At 33.4% G+C, this 12,057-nt stretch overlaps 1 protein-coding gene across 1 annotated transcript in view; it reads left to right on the top strand.

The window, feature by feature from the left end:
- LOC115410440 (methionine synthase-like) overlaps nucleotides 1-7,049 on the top strand; it is a 35,475-nt gene extending 28,426 nt beyond the window's left edge. The window contains exons 17-19 of the mRNA XM_030122096.1: nucleotides 533-725; nucleotides 4,591-4,703; nucleotides 6,510-7,049. Of these exons, the coding sequence (XP_029977956.1) occupies nucleotides 533-725; nucleotides 4,591-4,703; nucleotides 6,510-6,599 (396 nt within the window). The 3' untranslated portion in view covers nucleotides 6,600-7,049. The remainder of the gene's footprint in view (nucleotides 1-532; nucleotides 726-4,590; nucleotides 4,704-6,509) is intronic.
- Nucleotides 7,050-12,057: the final 5,008 nt, after the last annotated feature.

Genomic DNA, 12,057 nt, shown 5'->3' with positions numbered 1-12,057 from the left:
CCATGTCATAGACATGTAGTTTTTTTTTTTTTTTTTTTTAATCACATCAAAATCACATCAAAACTATCATTCCTTCATGTTCTGTTGATGATTGTAGAAAAATTTATATTTCCACCAATTTTTTTTTAACCAATTTTATCAATAAAAATTTTGCCAATAAAATCACATCCAATTCACATCAAAACCATCTTTAAAATCACAGAAAAACTATTATTTCTTCACAGTCTGTTGATAATTGTAGAAAAATTTATATTTCCACCAAAAAAATTACTAATTGCCCCTTTAACATGCCCATGTCATAGACAGTTTTTAATGTCACATCAAAACCATCTTTAAAATCAAATGAACTATAATTTCTTCAGACTTTGTTGATAATTGTAGAAAAATTAATCTTTCCACAAACAATAACATGTCTTAATTTCCCCATTTAACCTTGCCGTGCCGTAGACAGACAGTTACCGTAGGTCTTACCGTAGGTGGTGTAACAGGTTATGGAACATGGGTGAACAGTCGGGTTCTGCTGGTCGTCCAGGCCTTCGCTGAGGAGCTCCATGCCCGGGTCCGAAAGGAGCTGTGGGGTTACAGTGCTGACGAAGCCCTGCAGACTTTAGACCTGCACCGGGTTCGGTACCAAGGCATCAGACCAGCGGCCGGGTACCCCAGCCAACCCGACCACACGGAGAAGACCACCATGTGGAGCCTGGCCGGGATCCAGGAGAAGACCGGTAAGAGGTCCACGAGGCACCACATCATCTGGCATTAATTAATGAACATGTAACTAACTCTGTTTCATCTGCATCAAATTAATTAAGTGGAAGATGTGTAACTGTTTAATAAAAATTACATTCAGGAGGAACATTAAATTAAATCTAGGCCATTTTTTCTGAATTGATGGTGACAAGAAGTAGTGTTCATACATATCGATAAATAAATGAACTGGACACAAAATGAGTGCAGGATGTGTTCAGATACCAATAGAATCACATACAAAACAACTTTTAGGGTTAAAATGTGAGGATAAACATACTTTGATATTTATATACATATTTATATCCTCCTGAGACCCAGGAAATGTCAGCAAAGTACAAGCTTTTTTTGTTTTTTATTAAATCAGTGCCTATATTGGAAATATCATGATGCAACAGTTTTTTCAGATGCAGTTTTTAAAATTTTTATGGAATGTCCTTTGTGATTGACAGTTTTCTTTTCTTTTTTTTGTATGAAGTTGTCAAACTCTTGTCCACAAATGTGGACAGAAAACCCGTAGCTGGGTCTGAGGAGGTTAAATATATACAGTATATATATTTTTTTCCCATCAAGTGCAGAGTATTTTAGGATGGACTGCAAAAATGTCAGTGTATTTAAACCATAAAAACAAGAAAATCAAACCTGCTTAAGAAAATGGTCTCATCAAGTTGTCTTCTTCAAACTCATAGATGCTTATTTTAACAGCTGATAAAAATAACACTGTCTTATAACCTTCACAAGCTACATCAGCTGATATTTCCATTATAGCTCTGTTAGCTTAGCTTTGTTAGCTTAGCTCTGTTTTTAGACTGAAAACAGCCAAAACACTAAAACCACTAATCACCTCTGTTTTGTGTTCAGTTTGTGTTGTCAGCAACTGAACTAAAGATCTGTTTGGAATCTGACAAACAAGGTCAGAATGAAGAAAGGTTTATTCCAGAAGGGTTTTTTTTTTTTGTAATTTCAGATCATCATGAACAGGACATCTTACAGCTGTAGACATGATGTGTCCCAATACTTTTGTCCATGTTTATAAATATCAACATTTGCTTAAAATTTAATGGTAGATTCTTCTTGATGAAAGCAGATGGTTAGTTGTGGTATAAAATTATTATTTACAGTCAGAGCATGAAAAATATTTTAGAAATTTAGAGGAAGAACATTTAAAATCATAGTCATGGATAAAAAAACCAAAAAACAAAATCAGTGTTCAGAGAAATGATTTCGAAACCATCTTTCCAAACCATCAAACTAACCAATGCAATGATATTTATCCCATAATATAAAACTATATTCTAACATTAGTCATTATTGTTTTGTATCCCAGACCCCTGTTAGAATAGAAACGCCTGGATTCAACGTGTCCACATACTTTTGTCCACATAGATTCCAGACACAGTATGTTTCCTCTGCCTGGTCAGATTTGTGTTTTCTGTGCTAGTTTGATTCCGATAGTGACTGGAGAGGAGGGCTTTAGACCGACAGACTCCAGCCTGAGGTGGGGGTGAGGGCGGGGGTGGGGGGGCTTGGGGTCTGGTCCTGCTGGACCACATCCAGTCCAGTCCAGATGGAGGCTGAAGGTTGTGTTTCCATGACGGTGTCTCTGTTCACACACGACCAATGTCAGATCTGTGGTCGAGTTAACCTTCAAAACCGCTTTACAAGGACCGTCTGCATCAAACCGTTATCACATTCATCATGTTATTATCGTCTTTATTTTGCATTTTTCAGTGACAGTCAGGGATTTTCTTCTGTTTAGTTTTTTGGCCACATTCACTTATATTGTTGTTACGTCCCGGCCTAGGGGTTTACCGAGACGTACATAATGTGCTCTTTTTGTCCCCTCCCAACTCCCAAGCACAAACCCCAGTCCAAAACTAAAGTTCACAGTGTTTATTATTAAATAACTAAAGGAGGGTTAGGGGAGGGCTCGGCTAAAACAACAAACAAAAAGTCTTCTTCAATGTTCAAACTACATTCTCTAATCCAAAACAAAGTGCAAGAAATAAAATACATTAAACTAACCTAAACTCCCGAACCAAAAACAGGAGAAAAGGTGAAAACAAAAGCGCTGCCCTCCCCTACCAGAAAACAGGACTGATCAAAAGAAAACACTATTTACAACTATTTACAATCTAACAGAGACACAAAAGCACACACGACGACTGACGACCAAAACACACACAGGATCTTCACAGGTGGGAGCTGGCAGGGAGCAAAGAAACACCGAGCTGGAGGATCCAGAGCCATTTTTAAAGGGCCCGCGTAATTTTGATCCACCAATCAGCTTTCTGCATGAAACAAAAACACACAAGACAGACACAGCACACCTAAAGGACTGGGGGAGAACACATCGGAAAAATACACATATATACAGTGTACATGTAAACATAAGTAGACAAATTATGACCCGGGGTCATAACATTGTGATAATTAATTACTTTGGTAAGTCACCGTGTAAATAGCTTTTTCTTTTTTTTCTCTTTTTTTTTTAATAAAATGCTACATTTTTGAAATTTCTGCTGCTGTAAAATGTGTAATTTATGTAAAATATTGCAGATATGCAGGGTGGGGAAGCAAAATTTACAATATTTTGAGGCAGGGATTGAAAGACAGTGTATGACCAATTAGTTTATTGAAAGTCATGAGAATTTATTTGCTACAAGAAAATTTACATGATAGAAAATGTTTTTATTCTATGTGTCCTCCTTCCTTCTCAATAACTGCCTTCACACGCTTCCTCAAACTTGTGCAAGTCTTCCTCAAATATTCGGGTGACAACTTCTCCCATCCTTCTTTAATTGTATCTTTAAGAAAGTGGACATTGCTGTGTGATGTTCTATTGGTAGCATGTTCTAAAACGCCCCAAACAGCAGAATCCAGAGGGTTTAGATCTGGGCTAGAAGGCAGACATAAACATGATTCCCAAAAATTGCTAAAGTTGGATTTGTTGCTGTTGTCAACAAGTGTTTTGGTGTTCTTGTGTAAGATTTTAACTTCAAATCATATTTTACTGCATTTCTAACGCTCTTGTTGTCTACCTCAAGTTCAATTGCCATTTTTCTCATGGATTTGGTTGGATCCTTCAGGATTTTGGATTTGAGAGCTTTAATAAAAGCTTTGGTACGTTTTTTGTTGCTTCCTCCACTTCCAGACTTTCTGGTAATAGTTTTGCTCATAGTCATTCTCTTCTTTCCATTATAAACAGTCTTTATGGACGCTCCAACTATTTTTGAAATCTCCTTTGGTGTGACGAGTGCATTCAGCAAATCACACACTCTTTGACGTTTGCTTTCCTGATTACTCATATGGGCAAAAGTTTCTGAAAAGGTATGGATAATAGTGTTAGGTATGATTATGACATCAATATATGTTTGGTTTCAAAACAAATGACGTAGTGCCTGCTGAGAAAAAACAACTAAATGTTCATTGTAAATTTTGCTTCCCCACCCTGTAATATGATGTTTGATTATCAGTATCTGTTTTTGCTGTGAGCTCCTTATTTAAGCCATAAAAAACCAGACATCTGTTCTGTTTTATTAAAGATGAGCTGCTCTAATGTAGATCATGTGTTAACACTTAAAAACCTACAAATATTCTTGTGTCAACTTCTATTTCCTAAGTGATTTATTATAATATTATCCTCTACATTTCGCATTTTTCAGTCAAGATCAGGTATTTTCTGCATGAAATACATTTCACTCCACTACATATGAATATTTCCATTTTCTGTCGTTTTATCCTTTGACTCCACTTATTTCTCAAAAAACTGACTAAAATGAAGTGAATTTCTTAATATTTCCTGTGTTTATGAGTGTTAATATGTAGTGTTCGCGTTTGCAGGTATCGCTCTGACTGAGTCTCTGGCCATGACGCCTGCTGCCTCGGTGTCTGGACTTTACTTCTCCAACCCTCAGGCCTCCTACTTCGCCGTTGGAAAGATCACCAAAGAGCAGGTTTGACATGTTTTTCCTACTCGGGACTCAGGTTGGTTGGAGAGAAACGGCGCCGAGACGAGAGCAGAAGGAGGACGTGGAGTCAGGTCGTTCATCACCTGCAGCGTTCAGACCACAGGGCTTTAGTCCTACACAGATTTTACTCTGTACTCTGAAGTAGCGCAGGACCGTCGGACCGAAACTTATGTGATGATCCACGAATTATCTCGGTTAAAATATAGGTGAGTTACAAGCAAACGATAGCACATGCTTCTCTGGTTTCTGGAGGATGGTTTTGTTGTTTTTAAGGTCTTCAATGAACCAAAAATGAACAAAATAAGGAACAAAATGGACAAAAATGCACAAACATAAGCAGCAAAATCAATGAAAAATGAACTAAATGCAATAATTTTGTTCATTGTGGTACTTATTTGTGTTTATTTTTGTTAATTTTGTCGCCTATTTTTAGTTTTTAATTCAGTTTGACGTTTAGTTCATTTTTCGTTGATTTAGTTGCTTATGTTTGTGCATTTTTGTCCATTTTGTTCCTTGTTTTGTTCATTTCTTGTTCATTTTGTTGCTTACATTTGTCATTTTTATTCATTTTGTTCATTATTTTGTCCTTTTTTTTTATCATTTTGGTACTTATTTGTGTTCATTTCCTTGCCTGTATTGTTCAGTTTTTGTTCGTTTTGTTCCTTATTTTGTTCATTTCTTGCTAATTTTGTTGCTTATATTTGTCATTTTTATTCATTATGTTCATTATTTTGTTCTTTTTGTTTCTCTTTCATGTTTATTGTTCATTTTCTTGCCTATTTTCAGTTTTTTTTATATTTTTTTTTTCATTTTTTCTCATTTAGTTCATTTTTCATAGATGTTGCTGCTTGTGTTTGTCCATTTTTGTCCATTTTGTTCCTCATTTTGTTCATTTCTTGCTCATTTTGTTGCTTATATTTGTCATTTTTATTCATTTTGTTCATTCTTTTGTTCTTTATGATCATTTTGGTACTTATTTGTGTGCAATTTTGTTCATTTTCTTGCCTATTTGGTTCAGTTTTTATTCATTTTGTCCATTGTTTTGTTCATTTCTTGCTAATTTTGTTGCTTATATTTGTCATTTTTATTCGTTTTGTTCTTTTTGATCATTTTGGTACTTATTTGTGTTTATTTTTGTTCATTTTCATGCCTGTTTTTTTTTTTTAGTTTTTATGAATTTTGTTCGTTCTTTTGTTCTATTTTTAATCTGTCTGTCTCAGACTTCCGCGTCCAGAAACTACAGTAGAATATGTTGTGGTTTGGTTGTAACTCACTTATATTTTAGATCATTCATGGATCTTCTCTGTGATCATTGATTTATCTGACTTTTTATTATTTTGTTCTTTTAACACGTTGACAACATCTGGAACTAATAAACATTATTCCTCGTTTTTCTAACTGTATTTACATCTGTGACGCTGATTTATAATGAACCAGTAAGAATTCAGCCTAACAGAGACAGCTGCAAGTAGTAAAAAAAGTCAGTTTCACTACTCTGTTAAAAACAAATGAAGATAAACTCTGGTTTTTCCACCTGAGGACACATTTATTGTTGCGAGAAAAACAACGTAAGTTAAACAAATTGAATATTATTTGAGTTTAATTTCACTTAACAATGAGGTCGACTTGGAAATAATGAGTTTTTAAGTCATTTTTTTCCGCTGAATCACATGTATTTTAGCACCGGTCACATGCGTCTGTCACGACTCTCAGCCAATCAGCCGCCAGTGGACATTTCCCATCATTCATTGTGCCTGTGAGTATTTCAGATTCATTTTGTTGCGTCTGCAGGTGGAGGACTACGCCAAGAGGAAAGGCCAGAGCGAGTCTGAGGTGGAGAGGTGGCTCGCTCCGATTCTGGCCTACGACACCGAGGAGTAGGAACCAAAACCAAAACCTGGACCGGAACCCGAACCGGAACCGGATCCTGAACCCGGACTGCACACGAACAGGTCAACACAACCAGGTTGAACAGTCCAATCATTCCACCGGGGCCACATTTCACAGCATATCATCAGGTTTTACGCATTTTTTAAACTAGAAAGCTTTTATTTTTCAATCCAGCGTCTCTTATTTCAGTTGAAATGGTTTTAGTCTCAGCCCACGGGTACGTACTGTCGATTTCAGAATAAACACAAGCACTATATGGACAAAAGTATGTGGACACATTGGATTCAGGTGTTTCTTTTCTAACAGGGGTCTGGGATACAAAACAATAATGACTAATGTCAGACTACAGTTTTATATTATGGGTTGAATATTATTGTATTGGTTAGTGTGGTTTAAATGATCTTTGTCTCCAAAATGCTTCAGAGATGGTTTTGACTGATCATTATTATTCTTCTTCTTATTCTTATTCTTATTGTATATATATATATAATATATATATATATATATATATATAGATATATATATATATATATATATATATATATATATATATATGTATATATATATATATATATATATATATATATATATATTTTTTTTTTTTTTTTTTTTTTTTTTTTTTTAAATCCATTACTGTGATTTTAAATATTCTTCCTCTAAATTTCTAAAATATTTTTTATGCTCTGACTGTAAATAATAATATTCTACCACAACTAACCATCTACTTTATTCAAGAAAAATCTACTATTAAACTTGAATGGAAATATTGATGTTTATAAACTATATGGTCATAAATATTGGGACACATCATGTCTGCAGCTGTAAAATATCCCGTTCATGAGGATTTAAGATAAAAACATCAATATTTCCATAAAGTTTAATGGGAATTTTTTTTTTAATTATTGGAAAATTGACCTTAAATAGATTTAATAAATGTGGAATTTATCTATAGAGACCAAAAGTCTAAAAGCTTTCAATTCTCTGTAAATCTGGTCATTTTAACATGGGGGTCTATGGGTATTGGTTTGTTTCTGGTGTCTCAAGTGGCCATATGAGGAACTGCAGGTTTTGACACTTCCATATTAGCTTTATTGTTTATCCTCAGAGGCGATTGTGACCTCATATCTATTATATTTATAAAATATATGGACAGAAGTATTGGGATGCATCATGTCTACAGCTGTAAGATGACCTGTTCATGAGGATTTAAGATGAAAACATCAATATTTCCCTAAAGTTTAATGGTAGATTTTTCTTCCTCAGTGAGATGTGAAGAAAGTAGATGGTTAGTTGTGGAAGAAAATTATTATTTACAGTCAGAGCAGGAAAAATATTTTATAAATTTAGAGGAAGAACATTTAAAATCAGAGTCATGGATAAAAAAAAAGAAAAAAATCAATGTTGAGAGAAATTAAGTCAAAACCAACTTTGAGGCATTTTAGAACAAAGATAATTTATCCCAAACTAATCAGTGTAATTATTTATTTATTTGTTTATTTTTTTATTAATCATTTTTAGTTTTCCTTACAAAATCACAACAAGAAACTACAAGTCACCAGAAAAAAAAACAATAGGCAAAAACAAAAAAAAAGACAATAGCCACGAAGAAAAAACAAAAAACAGGAAACTGATAGATGACAGTGCAGTTATATTTATCCCAATATAAAACTACTTTGACATTATTAGTTGTTATTGTTTTTTTTAACCCAGACCCCTGTTAGAAAAGAAACACCTGAATTCAACGTGTCCACATACTTTTGTCCACAGTGTCTAAGGTCAGTGTTAGCTTAGCTTAGCGTGGACACAAACAGAACCAACAGGCTGTTAGAGATTGTAAATGATGTGACTTCTTAACCTCATCCTGACTGTTCTGAAAACATACGAGCACAGATTCAGACATCAGTCAAATCCACATGGAAATAAAACTAAAGTTGTGCCGTAATATGAATAAATCAGGAAATACAGGGAATGTGTTTGACTGAACTGAGGTCAGAACAACAACAAAAATCCCACGTCATCAGTATTAAAAGGCTTTTAATGATGAAAAAGAAACACTGGACCCAGTCATTTGTAAATGTTGGATGTTTTTATGTAAAGTTCACATGTTTTTATTGATTCATGGTGAGGTTTAGTTTGATTCACTGTCAACATTTGGCAGAAAAACTCCGGTTTCATGGTACTAACATTTTTCTATTTTATTTCAATTAAAACACATTAAGTCTTATATGGATAAAGGTGTTTGGAAGTTTTCATACTTGATAATATCTGAACTATTCCATCGATGCTGTAACTGTTTTAGTTCCATACTCAGACCTGCAGTGGTTTTAATACTAAACTTTAGTTTCACTGAGAAAAAACTGTTTTATTATGAACAAAACTTGAACATTTTTAGTAGAACTGTGTTAAAAGTGTGATAATAAATAAAATGCATTAAGTTTGATGTGTTTGAACTGTTTAAATTATGAGTAAATGGGAGTTTGGATGTAAAAACTGACGTCTGTAATAAAATACATGAACATATTAAAGTATTTCCTGAAGAAATGTAAATAAGAGAAACATTTGTTTTTGTGTCTTCAGTTTATTTTGTCTGTAAATATTACAGCTTTTTCAAATTTATTGATCAAATTCTAAAATTTTGCTTTATTTTTTGTGATATTTTGACATTTTTCTGAAAATATTCTGTTTTTGACTTTTTAAATAGCTTATTCTGTTGCACATTTTCTCAAAATATCATTCTCTTTCCCCTAACTTATCAATTTTTGTTATATTAGGTGACAATTTTTTCTCAAATATTGCGCATTTTCTAAAAAAAAATAATAATTTTTTAAATTAAATATAGGTTAATTTTTATAACACTTTTTTCTCAATATGATATGATAGTAATATTTTGTTCAGAATAATCTTTTCAATATGTTTTTTCTTGTAATATTACTGTTTTTCAGAATTTTTTTTTTTTTTTCAAATTGTGACTTTTCTCAGAACTGTCATTTTCATCATATTATGACTTTTTCCTCAAAATATTTTCGTGTTCATGAATTTTTAAATTTTTATTTTTTTTTTAACTGACTTTTCTAAAAAATAAATAATAAATAAATCAAACATAAGTTCATTTTTATAATACATTTACTTTTTTCCTCAAAATATGATATAATTCTCATGTTTAGAATTTTTTTCCCACACATATCCAGTCTTTTTTCAGAAAATTAGGACTTTTTTCCCTCAAAATATTCAGGTTTTGTCAAATTATAACTTCTCAGCTTGTTTTCTGGTGTCATTTTGACTTGCAGAATTATTTATTTTTATAAAGACTTTTTCTCAGAACATTTGTTTTTTTCCTTAAAATAGTACATCCTGTTTGGTCCTTTAGGGCTTTTTTCCAACATCATTCAGGTGCGTTTTCATGTCTTTTCCTCAAATATTCTTGTGATATTACTTTTTCTCAGTCATATTTCAAATTGTATCACAATTCTGTGGACATTAATTTTCAAGAATTTGACTTTTTACACTTAAAGCTGAGTGATACGACCAGAAATGTTGTTTTCTAACCACATGAATGAAACATGATTGAAAAATAGTGACGTTTCAGCCCATTTATTCATATCTATTATGTGTTTGTGTGATAAAACTGAACCTGAAACATCAAATCCAGGAATAAAACAGTGTTTGACCTGCAGTAAACGGACAAAAACCAGGACACGAATGGAGACCACTGGTTTGTAGTAATAGTTATATATATGTTTATAGTTATATTCTATTTTTATATCTTTGTTACTGTGTTCCTGTTGCATTGAGTCTTCTGTATGTTCTGTACATGTGACAAAACTGACAATAAAGCTGACTTTGAATATGTGCTCTCTCTCTCTCTCTCTCTCTCTCTCTCTCTCTCTCTCTCTCTCTCTATATATATATATATATATATATATATATATATGTGTGTGTGTGTGTGTGTGTGCGTTCATGACAGTTAAACATGTTACAGTTCGAATAAAATCCTACAAAAAAAACATGACTACATTGTGTTTTTCACAGCCATGAAGCCACAGTTACTAGAAAATAGTGATAAAACACAGACTTATGGTTTTAATGTAATGTTTTGTTTCTATATGTTGAAATATTCTACCGTAGGTATTTGGATTATGTTTGCAAACAATAAAAACAAACAATAAAACATCATTACAACTTTATTCTTGGGAAGTTTTTTTCCCCCAAAAAAACATCAGGGTTTTTCTTAGAATGTTACTGTTCCTCCACATATTGAGACTTTTTTCAAATTACGACTCAAAAATGTGCTTATTTTTGAGATACATATTTTTGTAATATTTGTACTATATTTGTATGCTTTTTCGTATATCTTTTTTCTTTTTTGTAATTGTCAGACTTTATTCATGTAGTTTTTAAATTATGACTTTTTTTTGTAATATTCTGACTTAGAATAATATTAAATACATTCATATTCTGACTTGATTCATGTATTTTGTTTTAGTATTCTGCTAATAAATCCTTTTTTGTAATATCCTGATTTGATTAAAAAAAATGTGTGTGTGTGTGTATATATATATATGTGCATATATATATATATATATATATTCTGACTGCATTTATTTATTATGTTGTGTGTGTGAGGGGGGGTTATATTCTGATTTATTTATTTATTTATATTATTTATTTATTATTTTGGGGGGTATGCTGACTTTATTTATTTATGTTTTTATTTCATTTTAAAAAACTTAGTGTTTTTGGGGGGGGGGTTGACATTCCGAACTATATATTATTTCTATTTTTAAAATTTATTTATTATTATTTATTTATTTATTTTTTGGGGGGTAATATCTGATTTTAGTTATCTATTGTTATTTATTTAAAATTTTTTTAATTTATTTATTTCTTTTTTTTTGGGGGGGGGGGGGGGGTGATATTCTGACTTTATGTATTTATTCATTTCTATTTTTAAATGTATTATTTTTATTATTTATTTTATTCATTTATTTTGGGGGGTGATATTCTGACTTCATTTACTTCTATTTTTATTTCAATTATTTATTTCTTTTGGGTGTGTGTGTGTGTGGTGTGTGTGTGTGGTGTGGGGGGGGTTGTGGTATGATCTGCTGCTGATAATCGTATCATTGTTCCTGGATCTCAGTGTTCCGGACCTGGACCTGGACCTGGATCTGATCCCGGTCCTCGGTCCTCATCAGACCCGCTCCTGGACCCGGTGCTGACCCCGGTCCGGCCGGGAGGGGGGGCCCACGGCCGCCCGTCAGTCCGGGGGCGGAATAACACCTGTGCAGCTCCTCCCTCCTTGAAAACGCCTCGCTCCAATCAGATGGCCGCTTCTGCTGCGCGTTTCCCCTCTCCGTCTCCGACACACACGGACACGCGCACGGACACCGCGCTCTCGCGCACACGCGCACCGGGGCTGGAGTCAACGCACCGCTCCGGTAGAAAGCAG

The sequence above is a fragment of the Sphaeramia orbicularis genome, chromosome 19 (genome assembly GCF_902148855.1).
Source record: "Sphaeramia orbicularis chromosome 19, fSphaOr1.1, whole genome shotgun sequence".
In the NCBI taxonomy this organism is placed as follows: Eukaryota; Metazoa; Chordata; class Actinopteri; order Kurtiformes; family Apogonidae; genus Sphaeramia; species Sphaeramia orbicularis.
The sequence above is the reverse complement of the archived record's forward strand: the minus strand, read 5'-3'. Positions and strand labels throughout refer to the sequence as shown.